The sequence below is a fragment of the Leopardus geoffroyi genome, chromosome D1 (assembly GCF_018350155.1).
Source record: "Leopardus geoffroyi isolate Oge1 chromosome D1, O.geoffroyi_Oge1_pat1.0, whole genome shotgun sequence".
NCBI lineage: Eukaryota > Metazoa > Chordata > Mammalia > Carnivora > Felidae > Leopardus > Leopardus geoffroyi.
In genome coordinates this window covers 17,685,579-17,707,089 of record NC_059329.1, presented here as the reverse complement: position 1 = coordinate 17,707,089, position 21,511 = coordinate 17,685,579, and the positions used below count along the sequence as shown (strand labels likewise).

Here is a 21,511-nt window from a genome sequence, read left to right as displayed (position 1 = left end):
ACATGTTTCTGATCGTGCCTCTCCACTGCAAGCAAGATAGAGCCCAAACCTGCATTCATTCTGTTGTTCATTCAAATACTTATTATAGGGGCGCCTGGGTGGCTCAGTCGGTTAGGTGTCCAATTTCGGCTCAGGTCATGATCTCAAGGTTTGTGGGTTCGAGCACTGCATTGGGCTCTATGCTGACAGCTCAGAGCCTAGAGCCTACTTCAGGTTCTGTGTCTCCCTCTCTCTCCATCTCTCTCCTACTCGTGCTCTCTCTCTCTCAAAGAACATTAAAAAAAAATTAAAAAAAAACAAAACAAATACTTACTAAACACCAAGTGCATCTCAAATAATCTCAAGTCACTGGAATGTTTATTTCTACACTTGCCAATTCACTCTGTGTTTCATAAAGTTATATTTCTTTTTTCTTTTAATTTTTAGGGGGGGATGAGGGGGGGGAGAGAGAGAGAGAGAGAGAGAGAGAGAATCTTAAGCACAGGCTCCACACTCAGTGCAGAGCCTAACGTGGGGCTCGATCTCATGACTATGAGACGACGACCTGAGCCAAAATCAAGAGTCACATGCTCAACTGACTTAGCCACCCAGGTGCCTCCATCAAGTTGTATTTCTAACCCACATATTTTACTGTAACATTCCTCTAAATACAAGGTAAAATTCAAAGTTTTCTTTTGTACCATCTGTTCTGAATTCCTGATTTTGGATCTGCCAGACTTTGGAGACATGGAGTCAAATAAGACTGTCCCTGTCCTCTCAAGAAACTATCGAATGGTAAAGACGAGCCATGAAAACAGGAGAAGCAGCAGTGAATCTAAAAGGAGAATGTGAGAAGGACCTCCCAAAAACAGTACTTCTAGAACAACTTGAAGGCCTCTAAAACCTGAACTCAAGCCTCTGTTTCTAAGATAAACTCTAGCCATTCCATTCATCATCCCAAATACCAGTAAAATTTTCACTGCTCTCCCAAAATGTTATGCATTTTTACTCCTCAGGGCTTTTGTTTATATTTCAGGTAATGGTACTTTAGAGCTAGATGTAGGCAGATCACATACTATCGGGTTAAGTCAGCAAATTAGTTAACTCCCTTTGGCCACAGTTTTTTCTTCTGTAAAATTATGGTAACAATAGTACTACTTCATAAGGCTGTTTTGAGAATTAACTAAAATAAGTAACATAAACGAGTCATTATAGCATATGGTGTGTATGGCTAGTAAATGTTTTTTTCTTGAGTCAAAATTGAAATTTTTCATTAAAACCTTTAGCCTATCGACCAATCATAAGACTGTTATGTTAGCACTGTCTTTCCAAAAAAAAAAAAATCCTCAAATTTTCCCTGAATGAAGGACTGAGTCATTGGGCCTAAGCCTCAAAAGGTGGCCTGAATGATGGCTTTAACTGGTGGCTTCCAAACTTTTTTATCACAACCTTCAATAAGAAAAAGAAATTTTAATTGTTGGGGAGCCTGGGTGGCTCAGTTGGTTGAGCGTCCGACTTTGGCTTGAGTCATGATCTTGCAGTTTGTGGGTTCGAGCCCCTCATTGGGTTCTGTGCTGACAGCTCGGAGCCTGGAGCCTGCTTCGGATTCTGTGTCTCCCTCCCTCTCTGCCTCTCCCCCGCTCATGCTCTGTCTCTCAAAAAATAAATACAATAAACGTTAAAAAAATTTAAAAAGAGAAAGAAATTTTACATTGTTAACCAGCATACGAACGAACACACACACGCGCACACACACACATGCATGTGTATGTAACAAAAGTCACAAGAAGTAACAGTTACCTCATCTACATTTTGCAAAGCATTATTTCCTATACTATTCTTTCTTTTTTAATGCTAGCCCTAATCCACTAAACTGACTCCATGATCTACAGTTTCCAAAACACTGGTTTAGACTATTTTCCTCCTCACTTTTTTAAATTTTTTTTTTTTCAACATTTATTTATTTTTGGGACAGAGAGAGACAGAGCATGAACGGGGGAGGGGCAGAGAGAGAGGGAGACACAGAATCGGAAACAGGCTCCAGGCTCTGAGCCATCAGCCCAGAGCCCGACGCGGGGCTCGAACTCACGGACCGCGAGATCGTGACCTGGCTGAAGTCGGACGCTTAACCGACTGCGCCACCCAGGCGCCCCTCCTCCTCACTTTTAAAGAGGGTGGTCTACTTTTTTAAGTCATTATTCTTATCACTGCATACCATTTACAAAGTATTGCTGAGTAAGCAACAGTGAACTTAGCTTTTAAGTACTCGTATGACTATGGTGCTACATCATATTCAATCTGAAATATTTTCTTATGATCTTCTTAACAAATACCCATGTTTATCTGGCAGTTCTGGGGTTAATCAAGAAAGCATTACTAAACAAGGGCTATTAACTCAAGTCTATCTAACAGGACTAAGGCTTTTCCTCTTTGTAATGGCAAAGTGCCCCATGATTCAAGACTGAGTCACTCTGACCACAAATGGAATATTAACATGCACTTAAAGATATCAACAGTTGGCTTCTTGGTTCAGTAAAAAAACACTAGCATTATTAACTTCTCAACCCACAAACAAGAGGTCTGCTGGGAAATTCCACCTCCTCAAAAGAAACATTTGGCAATGTGTGTCTAAGGGAAAAAGTGAACTCTGGAATTAAAAGCTCATATACAACAGTGGCCAGGATTTCTGCTCATCAGATTGCTCTATTAAAGGCGGTGGTGATAAAAAGAAAGTATAAGAGAACACCTCTTATTCACGTAACTTAAAATCAAATATGGAAAGGAGCTGTAAAGAAGAATACAAGACCAAGACGTAGAACACTTACTTCTGCGCTGTCACTACTGGGCCGAGAAGCATCTCCGCTGCTGTAGTCAATTCTCCCTAGTCCGTCACCAGGGTCTGCTTCTACCTCACTGACTGTCGGGGGGTCACCTAAAGACCTGGAGGACGTAACTACAGCTCCATCCTAAAACAGATTAAACACACAAACACACACACATACAAACACACCAACACAATAAAAGAAAAGTCATTACTGACTGCATAAAGAAACAGACTCACGCTGCAATCTAAACGGAGACTGGTAAAAGCTGGCCAGTTTGATGCGATCAAGAAAGTTTAAACCTTTAAAAATTTAAAGCATCAGTAGTTACTAATTCTGTGGTTCTAAAATGGCATGATCTGAATTTAGCAAAGAGAATAAAAGTTCAAACTTCTGAATAGAACAAAAAGGTTAAATTGTATAATTCATATTTCCTGCCCATTACAGCAAAGATTATTACACATAGATCCTGGTTAACTACCTTCTAACACTTTAAAATTTCAAAAAATTGCCAATTCTGGGACACAATACTATAATATAAATTATTACAGGCTTTTAGATCAGGAACCACGTTTTTATTGTTTGAACAGAATAAGAATGTTGTCTTCGCTCAGTAATTATAACAACATAAAACTGTCAACATTACTGAGGCATATGACTCAAAATTTCATAGAGATAATGGGACTAAAAGTAATGAAAAAAAAAATACTGTGTAAATGGAAAGTACACCAAACCAGGAATCTGTCAGGAGATCTGACAGCTGTGTGACCTTGTGTAAGTCACTTAACCAGTGTAGCCCCTTATTTTCTCAACCGCATGATTTTTTGACTTTAAAATGAGATGAGGCTAGATGATCTCAAAGAATCTGCGGCTTTCTATGAACAAGTGTTTTTCACTTATAGACTCAGGAAGCATGACAAATCAAGAGCTTTTACTCAGTTTAAATGGTGCAGGTAATTTGTCCGTTTTGCTTTAAGATAAATTATAAGGAGCCTTTCATATTCCAAACATGAATATTACAGAATATAAATCCGGTTAAGCTATTTTTCTAATGAGACCATCGTCTCCATAACTTATACCTATGTAACAAACTCTGTTTAAATCTAGTTTAAAATTCCAGTAAAAACATAGTTGTAAACAATATGAAAGTGCTTTGAACTCATCAGACTGGGTTTAAATCCAGTTCCGTTGCTTTTGAGGTACACGACCTCAGACAAGTTATTTCCTCTCTCTGAGGTTCTCTAAGTGTACACGTAGAATGGGGGGAAACAATAGTAGTAACTAATCTTGGAAGCTTGTTGTGAAGATTAAGCAAGAAAATGCTTGTCTCTGTATTTAGCATAATGCCTGTCATTTTATAAAATCTGTTCCTAAAAACTTAACTGCCATTCTGTTACAAAATGGCAGAATGAGTCTCAAAAATGTAAATATATGCGTCTGAATACATTTTGGTAGTTGTTACATCAAAGCAAAAGCACTCAATTCTTTTTAAAGTTATTACGGAACAAAGAAACATGATATCATGAGCAAGCAGAGAATTAGAAGCCCACATTTCTTTTAGTTCATCATTATTTCTGTAACATGCTACACAGGACATCCTGTTGGCCTAGGCTAGAAAAAAATCACTTTTAAAAAAGGCAACTGCAACCCTCTGAACTGAACACATTCCCAGAAGAAAAATCTCCTGCAAAAAGTTGGGTAGCATTTTTAACAGCGATGCTACCTGAGCAGAGCCTGTGGCTTTGGATAACTGCTCTTGCAGCTGAGGAATGTGTTTCTTGGCCTCTTGGATCTCTTTTAGCAATCTTTGGGCAGGTGTTCGGTTGTAATCTTCCTGCAATAACTGAAAAGTTATAAAAATATTTTGAGAATTAATTACTTATGTCAAGAAAATATAGAAAAAGTCCATTCTTAATAAATTAGCAGATGGCATTGATTACAATACTGCGTGATTGTGATCATGACAAATATCAACTCAACTATGGCCACTCACATTTCCACTGGCCTGTAAACAGCCCCATTTCTAATTTAGTACCTGCAGCCGTTCTTGTTCTTTCTGTAACATTTTTCTCAGAATTTCTACTTTCTGGTTATGAACCACATTGTTTTCCTCCTAGAAAAAAGATAAAAAAAAACAACAACAACAACCAAACAAAAAAGAACCAATACAGGGAAAGTGAAGCTAAAATAAATAGCAGTTATGAAGACAGGCTACTAGACATGACACTTAGAAGGTTATTGAGAAATTTCAGCCCTTTTATTTCACTTTTACTAAACTAGGTTCAAGAAAACATTAAATACTGATTATTAGCTGGAGAAATGAAATTGCCTTAAGTACAAGAATAAGGTCTTACACTTTCCATCCTTTGGATCTGTATTACCAATCCCCACGCACGACTCCTAGTACTTCCTGCCTGAAATATCAAGACAGCTCCCTAACTCCTCTCTCTTTGCTTCACAACCCTGTAATATTTTATCTAATTAGCCTTCCTAAAATCACTCTCTCGCTCCCCCCAAATTTTAATAGGTTCTTACTGCCCACCCAGTTACATGTAAATGAATCTGGTAGTTGTGATTTTTCAAATAGTCTTACCTTTTTCAAGCCTCATCTCCCACTACTTCAAGCCTTAATAGGCACCGGCCAAACGAGAGTCCTGGCAACTTCCCCCTAATACTTGGTGCTTTCTTGGCTCTTTGTTTCTGTTTATTCTACTTCTTTTACCTGGGCTACTTTTCTCCCACTGCCACCACTTAAGTGATACCCATTTTTCAAGGTCCAATTCAAATAATAGCCTTCCAGAAAGTCCTTCCTTACTACAACTGGATGTATTTCCTCCCTTTGAATTGTCACAGAACTTAGTATTTTCCCCTTCATAATGTCTACATTCTGCCTTTGTACTGTAATTGCTCATATACCCTTGATTCTATCTCAAACAACAAAGGTTTAAGTACCTACTATACGCCGAGCAATATTTTAAGCATTGGGGACACAACTATACGCAAACAAAAATACCTCTGTCTTCTTAAATTATATATTCTAAGATAACTAAGGACCTTGAACATAGGGTATCTTAACTGTATTTTTGTGAATGATTTCCTGTTTTGTATATGGCAGGTGTTAAATATTTGTTACTTAAATGTGTTATCCCAATACCCTATAATCATTTCAAAGTATTATGTAAATTTTTATATTAGGGAGCTGTTTTCTACTATCTTGAACTTGAATTTGTCAGCTCAACACTTCAAAACTCTTAATATAAAGCAAAGGCACCATTATATAAACTGAGCATTTATAAAGAAGTTTTCCCCCTCTTACCCCCATGAGCACAGGACTAGTAATTCTCTCCATGTTCCCAGATGCTCCAGGTGAATGAGGGGATGTCATGATGGGAGACATATGTCCAATGACTGATGACTCTACTTCAGAATCGGCAAGTGGAATCTGGGGCGACCCAGGTGGGCGTCCCTGAACAGTGAGAGCTACATAGGAACCAGCTTTGGAGAGGTAGATAGAGAAGGGGAGGGAAGGAAAAAGAACACTGTCACCTTTTTTTACAGCATTTCACTACTTCATCTTTGACAGTTCTATAAGATCCAGTTATGTAAGCAAGCATGATCTGCTAACCATTGCTCCAGAAAAAAAGAATCCAACTTGTCATTTCTCTTTTGTTACGCCCCTAAAAATCTAAAAGAACAGTGCCATTTTCAGATAGCAAATTACCACTCTAAATATCAGATATTACATAAAAGCAAATAAAATTTCTAGTCCCAAGAATTGTTTTTAGTTTAGGGAAGAGTGTGTTAGTAGCAACCATCTACTAATGGTTATGTTCAATTAATTTCTCAAATGTAAATTTAAGGAATGATCCTATTTTAAGACGCTATAATTAGGCAGGGATTAACCAATTTTCTAGAATATCATGATGCACTTTTAAATTAACTTAAAAAAAATGCATATGACCAAAAAACCCCACGAAAATTGGAGAAGAAAACCCAATAAATAAATAGTGAGTTTTTATTTTAAACTGTGGAGAAGACAGAAATTCACTAAGCATATTACAGGGGGAAGAAAGCACAGAAAGCAAAATCAACCCTGACCAGAAAGACTCGACAACAGACGCTCATTTATCTACCATTGAGAAAAAATGAGACTTTCAAATTAAGGACTTTTCTAGATAGCTGACCTTTGAATAACAAAATCTTCCTCTTAGACTTCCCAATAGAACTTTTAAATGCATTCATACTTTTCTCCCTATTTAACTGTCCATGGAACTCACTGTCAATTATTTCAGTGTCTGGGGTCCTAAAAACCATTTTTTTTTAAACACTTATTGGTCACAAATGCTATTATTTGGGGGTATTTTAGGTACATATACTTTTCAAGGTTTTCTTTTATTATATTTCTCTCTGTGAGAAAGTCATCTACTATGTCTTATTTACTTATCCATGTGCTTGCCTCTGTTAGCTTCCTATTTCTTCCCTTCCCTTCCCTTCCTCAGCTATGTTTCAACTGCTTTCATTTGAAATCACTTGTATTATGTCTAGAAAATGCATTCATTACGCAGTAGGACATGGGGGACCTCCAGTGTAAGTATAGTGTACTTTAGTATGCTATAGTATACACAGGTTTGAGGCACTGCAAGTTTATATCTGTTGGACACTCAGAGTGTTTTATGCTTTAAGTTTTTAGCTAGGCTCTTGTTATTAGATAAGTCATATTTTGCTATAGTGCTAGGATTTAATTTTTTAAGTAAAATTTACATTGGAATGGATAAAATATATATCCTAAAAAGCTAAAGAAATCATCTTTTTATACTCCGCAATAGCTAGTTATCAGGCATATATTTAGTTATTATCATAAGCCATCATATTTATGTAGCACATAAAAATGCATAAATCACAATCTCATCATATAAATAATCAAATTTATTCATAAACGCAGACCTAATTTTGATTGTCCCTTTTCTTTTTAAAACATACTGAAATTAAGAACTATGATCACAGCGACCATTTAGAGCACTGGGAGTCTGATAAACGTAAAAGAATTCAAGGGTTGTTTTAAACAGTAAGATGGCCAAGGAGCAATGCCATTTATTAAATTTATCCAAAACGTGTCCAGTCTATGAAAAAAAAATGGATTAAATAAAACAGTAGTGTTTCTGCTCAGCTATAAATAACTATTTCTTATTTGTAGTCTACTTAAAAAAAATTTTTTTTAATGTTTATTTTTGAGAGAATGAGAGAAACAGAACATGGGTAGGGGAGGGGCAGAGAGAGAGGGAGACCCAGAATCCGAAGCAGGCTCCAGGCCCTGAGCTGTCAGCACAGAGCCCAACGACGGGCTTGACCTCATGAACCGTGAGATCATGACCTGAGATGAAGTCAGATGCCTAACTGAGTGAGCCACCCAGGTGCCCCAATTGTAGTCTACTTTACTGTGGAATAGTCTGATGCAGAAGATTCTAAATTCTTAACTCTGGAGATTTCCAAGAGATCACTACCCTGCATTTTATTTAATCATTTACTTATCTGAGGAAACATGATTATGCCAGATGATTTTTAAAGTTCCATTTCAGTTCATCTGGGTCATACCATCTCAATTCTCAATCTCTTCCCCCTCAGATGACTCATGCATTTCCATATTACCATATGCTTTCCGTATTACCATATTACCAAGAATGACAAGGATATTATAATCAACCATGTATACGTAGTGGACCGAAGATAGTTACTATTAATTAAGAATTTTCGCCTCAGACTTTCCTTTAATGCAGGGTTAAAGCAAACTCCAGCCAAGAGGCTAAGTCCAGCCCAGACTGTTCTGACAAAATAAAGTTTTACTGAAACACAGCCACACCCGTTCATTTACATACTGTGTATGGCTGTTTTTGTGCTACAATGACAAAGTTGACTAGCACACTGTAAGGCCCACAAATCCTAAAATATTTACTATCTGGCCTATCACAGAAAATGTTTGCTGATCCCTACCTTAAGGAATTCAGAAACCAATTAACACTAAGAATAACACTTACATTTGATTAGCTTCACCACTTCCAAATGGTTTGAATGAGTCACCAATGTACCATTCACCTTTAAGAAAATGGAAAGTGCATGTCAGGTACATTTCACTGAGAATGGATAAATCGACTTCAGGAATTATTATACATAGTACAACCCATTATAATATAACATAGTACACATAACTACATTAAAATATGTATGTATTGGGTGCAATATTCACTTTTCTCACTGTTCTATAACGTATACTCAGCAATCAAATGAAGTTGAATGCAAAATAAGGCCTTGATTTAAAGGACATTACAATTTACCATGAAAAATGACAAAATACACCATGCAACAGGTTTTACAAGTCCTTCACAGTGAAGGACTCTTGCAAACAAAAAGGACTTCTCTGCTTTTAATTATAAATTCTCTGATTTGTCAAAATCATACTAATTTTTTGAAAGATAAAAAAATAAGCAATATTTCCACAATACTCAATTTACTTTGAGTTTTCCAATTGTGACCTAATCTTTGCAATGAAAATTAATTTTCAGACAGGCTAACTGTGGGAAAGGTTATCCAAAGTCTCAACTAAACCAAATTAAGATATAAATATCAAACATGGATCTAACATTATTTTTGTTGATGTAAGTAATGCTAATTTTTACAAGTTCAAATATGTCAGTGTCAAAAACAGCAGTAAAATACTAACCATGCGCACCAGAGATGATCACTATTAACCAAGAAATTTAATCTGTGAGACACTATTTTAGCAAATACACACCAGATACACAGGCACGTATACATATACATTATATCTGTCTTTTTTTCTGCAAATACTTTTTTATTCTACTGTGGATATCTTTCGATATAGGTACACACAGACCTAATCCATTCTTTTTTTAACAGATGTAGATGAAATGGAATTTCTTTCTCTCACCCTCCATTTATGCACATTTGGCCTGTTTACAAATTTTCAATATGATAAGGCTGAAATGAATTTCCCTGTATATATACCAGTTCACATTTGTAAACTTACTTTCTTAGGTTTAAGTTCCTAAAAGCAAAGTTTCTGGTCAAAGGTTATATACTTTTTGAAAGTATATAATTTTTGATGCAAATTCACAGATTTCCATCCAAATAGATTCTACCCAATTTATACTCACAAGTTTATGAAAACAGCCATTTTACCATACCTAAACTATGCCAAATATGTATTATCAATAATCTTTAAAATTCCTCACAACCAATATATTTGCACGTACCATTTTATTTTTAAATGTTTGTTTATTTTTGAGAGAGAGCACACACCCAAGCTGGGGAGGTGCAGAGAAAGAGGAAACAGAGGATCCGAAGCAGGCTCCGCACTGTCAGTGCACAGCCTGATGTGGGGCTTGAACTCACAAACTGTGTGATCATGACCTGAGCTCAAGTCAGATGCTCAACCGACTGAGCCACCCACCCAGGCGCCCCTCACTCACCATTTTAATTTCTACTTCTTTGTTATCAGTGAGGTGAGACATATTCTCTATAATATTTATTTCAGTTACTTTGGGGAACTGATAAAATTCTTTGCCTATTTTTCTATTAAGCTATTTATTTATTCTTTTCTTAGAAATTTAAAAATGCTCTTTACAAGCAAGGATATCCTACTCTATACTAAGTTTCAAATATTTTTTTTCCAGGTAGTTGTAAATACATTCATGGTGTGTTTTCCTGTACAGTAATTTGATTTTAAGTATTCAAATTACTCAACTGTCTCAAGAATAATTACTAACTGGGGCGCCTGGGTGGCTCCGTCGGTTAAGCATCCAACTCTTGATTACGGCAGAGCATCAGACTCTGCACTGACAAGTGTGGAGCCTGCTTGGAAGTGTCTCTCCCTCTCTCTGCCCCTCTCCCACTTGCGTGCGTGCTCTCTCTCCCTCTTTCTCTCTCAAAATAAATAAATAAGCTTAAAAAAAAGACTAATTAGTAGCCAATCCACTCTTTTCATACTTGTCAGAATTCCAGGCTTGTTTCTGGATTGATAGGTCTATATCTAGACTAGAGCCACTTGCTTTGAATTAATCCCTATATCTCATCTCACACATACCCATACACATAACTTGTGTTTGTTTTTTTAGCTATTCTTATACCTCTGTAAAATTCATTTGGAAGAATCATCAGTTTCACAAGTAATGACACGTCTCCTCAATCATATTAGTATATTTTGATGAGACTTTCTTGCTAACTGATTAGTCTGGAGAGAAATGATCTTTATAACTGACTTACTTTCCTATCCCAGAACAAGACTCCATTTATTCGAGTCTTTTATTATGCCCTTCAGTAGAGTAATATTAACCTTAAAATAAATACGTTTTTTTATAAATACATCCTATATAATGCACTGTTTTTGTAAAACTCCAAGTGAAAAATCCAATATAAAAAACAAATCCAACCCAAAATATGGCTAATATATGCTGTTTCTTGTACCATAAATTCCATCTTTTCCTTACCTTGATGATTCGATCACCTGTCTGTACTCCAGCCCGCATGGCTGCTCCATCTGTAAGAAAAATTAATTACTCAAAATGTAATTCATTTGCCATGTACTGATAATCTTCTTGAAAAAGGCAACATAACCGAATGGTTAAAAAACATGGGCTCTGCCACTCACTAGTTGTGTGACCATAAAATCAGTCAATTTTATGTTTTTACTCTAAGCCTCAATATCACCTATAAAATGGGGATGAAAAATATCTACCTCAAACTATAGTACCCAAATAAAGTATTTGACATAGAGTAACAGAACATATTATTATTGTCATTTTGGGAAAAGTAGATGTTTCTGAGCATATAACCATTTCTTTAATCTGGTCTACCAAAATATCTCTGGTGCCATGAAAAAATAAAAGTCCATAAATTTCTCTAAGTGATAATGAATAAACATGAACAAGGAGTCATACGGTTTCTAAAACTATATGAGACTGTTTTCTTCCTAGTGAGTACAAAGAAAATCACCTAGGGTAAATTTGTACCTATAAATATGATACTAAAGACTGATCTAGCCCAACAGGCCACATGACCAGCAATGCATGTGATTATTTTATTATGCGCAAGAAACATGAAGCTTTTCTGTTCTTACTCTGTTTGCTCCCAAGTGACAAGACTATTTTTAAAAATGCCTTGCCTTCTTTGACAGACTGTACGAAGACTGGATTGTCTCCACTGACCGTCAGCCCAAATCCATTGTCATCCTTCTGGATGATCACACAACGCTGAACAAGACCTGCACAAGAACCACAGGGTAAAGAGAGAAGGAAGAGAAAATGGAGAGAAAAAGACATTATTACATATTAATAATGAACTGTAATGAACTGTATTCTATCTGGAGAAACACAAGATGACATGTGAGGCCCTTATCAAAAATCAGAGTACTAACCCCATAAACAAAACAAACACAAGAACATCACGAAGAGCCATATATGTTGGTCTCTCACTGGACAGGTAGAGTAGAATTGCCTCAAGATTAAAACAGCTATGGCAAAGTGGAAAAGATGAATTATTAGAGAGGAGACAGAACGGAAGCCTATTCACATCTCTGCTATTTATCTGTAACACAAAATCCTCCCCACCGCACTGTGTTTTTTGGTGCTCTAATTAGTATTTAAACCCAAGAAAATCAAGTATTTTGGGACATAAGGCTAGAAGCATCCCCTGGTAAACCCTAGAGAAATCCAATCTCACTCTCAGAAAAATCTACTCAGAAAAAACTGACTATGTAAGGGAAACTGACTATACAAAGAAGAGCACCGGCAGATCTTCTCCCAAAATGAACAAGTTCAAAGACAGACCCCGGCTCATAGAAAAAATAAACAGAAAGGAGAAAAAAGTAGAAAAGACAAAGAATGAACCTGTGAGCTCAACCAGTTCATTTCTTTCACACACTCACCTGGATTCTACAGGAGAACTGTTTTCCTTTTAGCTAGACAGCAAACAAAAGTAGTCAAGGCAAGGCGAGAGAAAGAGGGCCACAACCAGAGGAAGAGAGATGTCCCATCACAGAACCCTGATTGACACCCAGGGCTGTTTGATCACAGATCAAGATCTAAAGATCCTGAACTCTGTGTTAGCCAGAGATTTAACACTTTCAGCTTTGCAGTATCTAAATGCTTCACCAAAAATCAATATACAAAATATGGAAAATAATGCAAGTATAGTGATGATGAGAAAATAAAAATTTCTTCAGAATAAAGATTTTTATACAAAGAGCATGACCTTTTAAGTAAGTCTGATGCACAAAACAAAGGGTATGTTAAAGATTGCATGTTAATGAATACACGTATTTCTCACTGTCGTGCAATGTCACAAGTATGTGAGCCTACTACAACCGAAAGCCTGGAATAAGTATATCACAGTACAGGAAACACAAACTATGAACCTCACTCATAACCCTATGCGAGACATTAAAGTGAATCATGGACCTAAACACAAAGGTTTCAACTTTTCATAAGAAAACACAGGAAAAAATCATCAAGACCTTAGGGTAGGCAGAGATCTTTTAGGATGCAAAATGCATCAACCATAGAAGAAAAAAAAATCATACATTGGACTCAAAATTTTAAATATCTGCTCTTCCAAACACTGATAAATGAAAAGGCAAGCCACAGAGTAGGAGAAAATATTCACGACACAAATATCTGATAAAGGACTTGTATCTTTATTATATTTAAACAACAACAACAACTCTACAATTCAATAATAGGGGACACATTTTACTTTATTTATTTTAAATGTTAATTTATTTTTGTGAGAGAGAGACAGAGAGAGACAGAGAGAGAGAGAGAGACAGAGCATGAGCAGGGGAGGGAGACACAGAGTCCGAAGCAGGCTCTAGGCTTTGAGCTGTCAGCACAGAGCCTGACGCGGGCCTGAACTCTCGAACGGCGAGATCATGACCAGAGCCAAAGTCAGCTGCTTAACCGACTGAGCCACCCAGGCGCCCCTAGGGGACACCTTTTAAAAACAACAAACGATTTCGGGGCACCTGGCTGGATCAGTCAGTGAAGCATGTGACTCTTGAATTCGGGGTTGTGAGTTCAAGCTCCATGTTGGGTGTGGAGATTACTTAAAAATAAAATTATATTGGGGCGCCTGGGTGGCTCAGTCGGTTAAGTGGCCGACTTCGGCTCGGGTCATCTCGCGGTCCATGAGTTTGAGCCCCGCGTCGGGCTCTGTGCTGACAGCTCAGAGCCTGGGGCCTGTTTCAGATTCTGTGTCTGCCTCTCTCTGACCCTCCCCTGTTCATGCTTTGTCTCTCCCTGTCTCAAAAATAAATAAAACATATTAACAAAAAATAAAAATAAAATTATATATAAAAAAGAAAAAGAATAAAAGATCTGAATAAACGCATCACAAAGAATGATACTGAATGGCCAATAAGCACAGGTAAAGGTGCTCAACATCTGCAGTCATCAGGAAGACGCACATTAAGACTACAATGAGATACTACTATACGGTAACTAGAAATGGCTAAAAATAAAAAGACTGATAATATCAAATGTTAGCAAGGATGTGGAGCAACTGGAATGCTCATGCACTGCTGATAGGAGTGTAAAATAGTACAAATGCTTTGGAAAACAGTTTAGAAATTTCTTATAAACATGAGTACTCCAATCAAAAGGTGAGTATGCATTTACACATGACACAACAATTTCTCTCCCAAGAGAAATGAAAACCCATGTCCACATAAAGACTGGTACACAAACATTCATAGCACTTTTGTTCATAAGAGCCCAAAACTAGAAACAACTCTAACGTCCATCAACACGTGAATGGATAAACATACTGTCGTGTATCCGTTATAAAAAATACTACTTGGCAAGGAAAAAAAAAAAAAGGAGTAACTCACACGTGTAGCAAACATGTAAGAATCACGAAAACATCATGCTAAGCAGAAGAAAACAGATACAAAAGAGAGTACATACTATGTTATTCCAATGGAGAACAGGCAAAACTGAAGAACAGTAACAAAAGCAGATTAGTGGTTGCCTAGGGGCAGGGTTGGGAGGAAGGGTAAGAAAGAGACACGCAGGAACAAAGAGACACGCAGGAACTTTCTGGGGTGATGGTCCTGTATCTTAATTAAGGTAATGGTTACATGAATGTATTCATTTGTCAAAACTCATCCAACGGTACACTTAAAAGGATTGCAATTTATTTTATACAAATTGTACCTCAAGAAAGTTGATTTTCAATATCAAAATCTGTTAGCCCTCAATTCTAGAGACTACTAAACACCAAACAGTATCTGAATTAGCAAATTCACCACTTCCACAAAACAGTACATTGAAACGGGGACAGAGGAAAGATAATCTATCAGAATTCAATGTTTGACTTAATGTTGCGTCCTTCAAGTAATTGGGAAAAGTTATAAAATCAAGGAAGAAGTGTTCTTTGTAAATTTCTAGTACATAATACAATCAATATAAGAATCAGACTAGAATAAGAGCAATGGCTTATCAGAATCTGTTAAAATCCATGCCTGGTATTAGAAAAATTGGAAAAAATATATGATGATCTATTTCCTTTAAAATTATTTAAAATTTGTTTTTTAAATTTTTTAAATGTTTATTTTTATCTTTGAGAGAGACCAAGCATGAGCAGGGGAGAGGCAGAGAAAGAGGGAGAGAGAGAATTCCAAGCAGGCTCTGAGCTGTCAGCGCAGGGCCCAACATGGGGCTCGAACTCACAAGCTATGAGATCATGACCTGAGCCAAAGTCGGACGTTTAACCAACTGAGCCACCCAGGTGCCCCTGAAATTTCAAAGTAAGATATCATGACTTTAAAATAAAAATCAAGACAGCTGCAACAATGAATATAGAGATTTTTCTCACACTTATATTTATGTTCCCCAGTTCTCCTATCCCACCTCCCAAGAGCTGAAAAATCAGTGAATTAAAGGTTTCTTTTTTTTTTTTTTTTTAATTTTTTTTTTTTCAACGTTTATTTATTTTTGGGACAGAGAGAGACAGAGCATGAACGGGGGAGGGGCAGAGAGAGAGGGAGACACAGAATCGGAAACAGGCTCCAGGCTCTGAGCCATCAGCCCAGAGCCCGACGCGGGGCTCGAACTCCCGGACCGCGAGATCGTGACCTGGCTGAAGCCGGACGCCTAACCGACTGCGCCACCCAGGCCCCCCTTTCTTTTTTATTTTATTTTTTTTAATTTTTTTTTTCAACGTTTATTTATTTTTGGGACAGAGAGAGACAGAGCATGAACGGGGGAGGGGCAGAGAGAGATGAATTAAAGGTTTCTAATGTTGGGGTTTGCTGTGCTAAGCCACTGGCCTTCTTAAACAGACTGTTTTTTTGATCCCTGTAGAGAATAGGATGCTTGTAAAAAATGAGAGAGAGGAGCAATGGGCATTAAGAGTTTTGCTACATTTGTGTATTTCACTTGAATATAATATATATTAAGTACTTAGCTTAATACCTGACAAACATAAATAACGGCTCATAAATGTTATTATTTTATTATGATGAGGGGTAGCATGCCCTTGGATTTTCATGCTCAGAAATATAATATTCATCTCTCCATGCCATCAATAAAAAATCAATTAATAAACACTTTTAACTTTTGGGCAACTGGGTGGCTCAATTAAGCGTCCAACTCTTGGTTTGGGTTCAGATCATGATCTCATGATTCATGAGTTCAAGCCCTGTGTTGGGTTCTGTGCTGACACCGTGGAGCCTGCTTGCAATTCTCCCTCTCTCTCTCTCTCTCTATCTCTCTCTGCACCCCTGCCTCCACTCTCTCTCTCTCAAAATAAATTAAAAAAAAAAACCCAAAACACAACATTTTTCTGTTAAACTCCTGTCATTAATGGGAATGCTCCTTAAAAGGATCAATCCTCATTTATGTCTTCATCTAAATTTCATTTTGTTTTGTTTTAATAGAACAAGCAAATTAGATTTGGGTGGGGAAGGAATAGAGAAGGGAAATATTACAGAGTAGGGCTTCTTCTTATAAGAAGGCAACGTTAGAATACGGGAGACAGCAAGAAAGCCTCGAGAAACAAATCACCTTTTCTTATAAGCTTTTCCTAAACATCCAGACTGGGTCGGGTACCCCCTTACAGACTGCACCCTCTTGTTATGTCCACAGTATCATTATCATTCACAATTGATTCCTATTTCTTTTTCTCTTCTCACTAGATTATATGCTTCAAGAGTATAGGGTCTCTATCTTGTTTACAATCTTATCTCAGGAACTGGCACATGTTCAGACACAGAGAAATTTTCTTTAATTGGAAAAGTTGAGGAGTCTAGAGATGGAAGTTCAGAAAAGAAAGTCATTAATAAGAGAGAAAAAAAATCCATCACCGTCAATTTTAGCAACTATGTCTAGGGTCCTAACAGACTGCTGAAATTTGAACGATATAGTAGAATTACCTCAGAATACTGCAAACCTGTTTTCTACAATTCAAAACTGTCCAGCTTGATCACTTTTCCCTCTTAATTCTACATCAAAAGGAGATGAGGACCAAAGGAGAAGAGCAAACAGAGAAAGAGCTATGTACATATCCTATTTATCTTTCTCCTCTCCCCAAACCCACTATATTGTCCATTTATTATTATTCTATCTGCTAACCTGAGAATCTGATATACTTTAACATATAAGAACTACTAGAACAATACAAAAAGAAAACATGACTTACATATACAGCCGATTCAGAATCCACGGAATTCAAATTAATGATCCTATTTTGTCCTATGAATCTATGCCATCTGCAAAACCTTAGATTGGGGGTCGTAATTAACTAAAAACTAAGCCGTTGTTCCATTCAAAATTCAGAAATCCGGTCTTTCAAATGCTTAGATCTATTATGTCCCTTCCCATTGAAAATCAAATAAAATGCTTTTCTTTTTTCTTGGGAGAAATTATTTTTTTTTATGTTTATTTATTTATTTTTGGGAGAGAGAGTGCAAACGGGGGATGGGAAGGGAGAGAGGGAGACAAAGAATCTGAAGCAGGCTCCAGGCTCTGAGCTGTCAGCAGAGAGCCCGACACAGGGCTTGAACTCACGAACCACAAGATCATGTTCCGAGCCAAAGTCAGGAGCTTAACCAACTGAGCCACCCAGGTGCCTCATTGGGAGAAATGTTCTACTTGTTGTAGACCAGAAGCTGTTTTAACCCAAATCTCACCCTTAACACCCTTAACACTGAAATCACCAATACACCAACAATGAAATCACCGAAGATTAAATTATTATATCACTGAAATATCCTTTTTGACAAACTAGAACCCACTTTCTTAATTTAACAAATTTGCATTGAACATCTGTCCACTAGTTATTTAATACCACAGTCTATAGGTGTTGTGAAAAGTACAAAACTACTAGAAGCCTTTGCTCTCCAAGAACTTAAAATCTTGGCAGGAAAGGACAAAAGAGAAACAAATAGAGAAACGATGACGATGTTTAATAAAGAATCCAAGTATGGTACAGATAACAGGCCCTGTATGTTATAAAAGAAGGGAAAGATAACAGTGGAGTCCTAACCCCGAAACAGCCATTTTCAAATTTCATTGATTAAAAACAAACCAACCAACAAACACCGTCCACCATTTTTACTTTTTCTGGTTTTTACAAACACATGTAGTTCATAGTTTGTTTGTGGCTCTGTCTTGCTGAATCACTTATTGTCTGTGATAACTGCATACAATGTGTTGACCTCTGAGTATGAGTTTCTATACGGTCCCAAATCACTTTGGAGCTGCATCCAAGTGCCATGTGTGAAGACAGGCAGAGAGTGCTCAACAAGTAAGATAATGGTGAGGCTCAACCTCCCCTGAAACTTGGTCATGGTAATACTTCCTCATTCCCATTGTTCTTAGTGCCATATGAAGATTGTTTTCACAGCTATCCACTTGTTAAGGGCATACGGAGCACTGGTAAACAAGTGCCTATCTCTATTACAGTACTTACCAAAACGTATTAAGATTCTTCTTTTGTGCTAGACTGTGAACTCCTAGAAAGCACGTACAGATCCTATTATCTTTGCATCTCCATCCCTTATCATAGTGCCTGGCATACAATAGGTACTCACTGTATATTCACTAAGTAAATCTGCATGTATTTTATATACGGGAAATTCTAAACCATATTCAATCACTTTTTAGGAAAAAGTAAAATCATAGGCCTGAAAACCATGCAAAGTAGTGAAGTACTTTTATAAGGACACTGATCTCCTGCCTTGCCTAAATTCTAACTAAAGTAATTTGATTCCCCACCTACCCTAAAATAACTCTAGTTACAAATAAATTTTTCTTTATTTCCTGTTTTTTAAAGTTTATCATATTTCACCTGGAAGCTAACAGACATCATGCTTCATATCATCAGTGAAGTAAGAATGTTCTTTAAAATTTATATAAATACTATTCTTTTCCTAAATTTTATTTTCTCTTTATAACAAGACATTTCTTTTTCTTGTTATAACAGTGGGGTATTTGAAACCAACATAAAATGACTGTTTGTTACTTAAAAGGTAATTACCAAGGATGGTATTTTGAAAAGTGAAAAAAAATCAAGCCTTTGTAGTGCTTTGGAGTGGGGAGGGAAGAAGTCATGAAAAGGTCCCCTGAAAAAGAGGAGAAAGTTCTCTCTGATTTCACTATAAGACATACGTGGAGAAAGGCAACAACCATAGTGCCAAAGAGCAAATTACGGAAAATGGAGTGTTAAATACGCAAGGCAATATGTGAACCCTTCCATACTGCATTTATTCCAGGGAAAGCACATTAGTCTTTCTTCACCTTTGATTTTATTACATGACCAAACTTCTCGAAGTCTCACCTCTTAAGAATTAGCTTCAGGGAAGGGTGTGGAGAAAGACCATGTGCAACCTCATAAAAAACAGCTCATTTTTAAACTGCTGCCAGACATACATGTTTTATGAGTAAGACCTCAGATAATCCTTTGATTAAGAAGCTTCTGGATTCTAAATGCACAATGCTGCCAGCAAGAGGAAGCCTTAACTTCCAAGTAGGCTGATTTCATTCTTTTAGACTATTACCAGCAACGAGGCTCTTTTCTAAGTTAAATTTTCTTCTACCTTAAAATTTTTCTGAAGACAAGAAAGATCCAATCAAGGTGAGCTACCATTTTATTCTATCGATTCTCTTTACTAAAATACTTTATTCCAATATCAATAATCACTCATTCATAACTCACTTGATGTGTGCCCCCCCTGTGTCAGGCACTACGGGAGATGCACAGATGAAGATAAATAATAACAAGACAGTCAAAACAGTAGACACAAAGCAGGATGTCGAAGGTCAGACAACAGAGGAGTGGGGTGGACCTAGGAAAGCCCTATGTTGGAGGTAGTATTTGAATGGCGCCTTGTAGGAAGGAGAGTTAAAAGGAGGTAAACCGTTCAAGACAATGGGAATGGCATGAGCAAAAAAAGAATACCAAGCTATGTTTGGAAAGTGAAACTTTGGAGGAGGGGCTGGTATCTCTAGGTGAGTGGTAGTAGAAGTTAACAGTAGGAGATTAGGGCAGAATGATAAACTGGAAACAAATTACAGCATATCTAAACTATTTGTACTCTCCTAGTAAGTGAGTGAATGACCAAATCCTTACTTTAGTAGTACTAACAGAAAGAGTAGAATGGAGAAAAGGAAGTGAATCAATGCGAAACAAAGTTACGAGTCTACGAAAATAGTCTTATGTTGTGATGGAAAACTGAACAAAGCGGTGGTAACAGAACCAACGAGTGAGGGCTGAAAAATAACGTGAGGGTAGAATCAATGGGACTTGGCAAACAGTGGACTACCGAGGACAGGGGAAAGAGAGAAGTCAAAGGTAACTTCAAGAAAATGAGACTAGGTGAATGCAAGAACGGCAGTACCATGAAAAGAATCAGGGAAATCAAAAGAAAGTCTGATTTCTGGCCACTGGGAACAATGATGAATCCCACACTGGCCATTCCGAATTTGAAGGATGGCTAGGGGCGCCTGGGTTGTTCGGTTGGTTAAACGTCTGGCTTCAGCTCAGGTCACGATCTCACGAGTCGTGGGTTCGAGCCCTACATCAGGCTCTATGCTGACAGCTGAGAGCCTGGAGCCTGTTTTGGATTCTGTGTCTCCCTCTCTCTCTCTCTCTCTCTCTCTCTCTGCCCCTCCCCTGCTGCACTCTGTGTGTCTCTCTCAAAAATAAACATTAAAAAAAAAATTGAAGGATGGTTAGAGTGAAAGTATTCAGGAAATGGTTAAAAATAGAAGACTGGAAACAGGAGAAAAGATCAAGGACAGAAAAGTGGACCATGCCTACATTTATAAGAGGGAAAAAGCAATCAAGTAAAGAAAAGCCAAAACAATTGCAGACAGAAAAGGACCAGATTAATGCAATACCACGGAAATGAAAAAAAAAAAGGGCATCAGCACTGCCAAATTGTTCAGAGGAAGGTGAGAACTGAGAAAAAGTACTGATTTTTAAGGATCTTCTGGTTCCCCTTCCAGATAGTACGTGTTCAGAGGTCAGATTTCAAGAGGTTAAGAAGTGAATGACTTATAAGGAAATAAAAGGTTCATGTTGTAGAATGCTCTTTGTCAGGCTAAAGAAGAAAGCAGAAAGAATAATAACTTGGTGAGAGTAAGAGTCAAACCAAGGACTTTTACATTTATGAATCTGAAGAAGCTGAATTTAAAAAAATA

The 21,511-nt window shown here is 37.3% G+C and overlaps 1 protein-coding gene and 1 long non-coding RNA gene across 8 annotated transcripts in view; one reads left to right on the top strand and one right to left on the bottom strand.

The window, feature by feature from the left end:
* ARHGEF12 (Rho guanine nucleotide exchange factor 12) overlaps positions 1–21,511 on the bottom strand; it is a 151,293-nt gene that overhangs the window by 51,277 nt on the left and 78,505 nt on the right. For 3 of the 7 annotated variants that reach the window (XM_045483181.1, XM_045483182.1, XM_045483187.1), the window contains 7 exons: positions 11,977–12,075; positions 11,303–11,352; positions 8,834–8,891; positions 6,118–6,296; positions 4,837–4,914; positions 4,525–4,644; positions 2,805–2,945 (listed from right to left, as the gene is read on the bottom strand). In XM_045483181.1, coding sequence (XP_045339137.1) covers positions 2,805–2,945; positions 4,525–4,644; positions 4,837–4,914; positions 6,118–6,296; positions 8,834–8,891; positions 11,303–11,352; positions 11,977–12,075 — 725 coding nt within the window. The remainder of the gene's footprint in view (positions 1–2,804; positions 2,946–4,524; positions 4,645–4,836; positions 4,915–6,117; positions 6,297–8,833; positions 8,892–11,302; positions 11,353–11,976; positions 12,076–21,511) is intronic. The other 4 variants (XM_045483183.1, XM_045483185.1, XM_045483184.1 and 1 more) reach the window with 3 other exon arrangements.
* On the top strand, positions 15,611–20,253 carry LOC123600808. The gene is made up of 2 exons (XR_006713820.1): positions 15,611–15,750; positions 16,100–20,253. It is a non-coding gene; the product is annotated as an uncharacterized LOC123600808 (long non-coding RNA).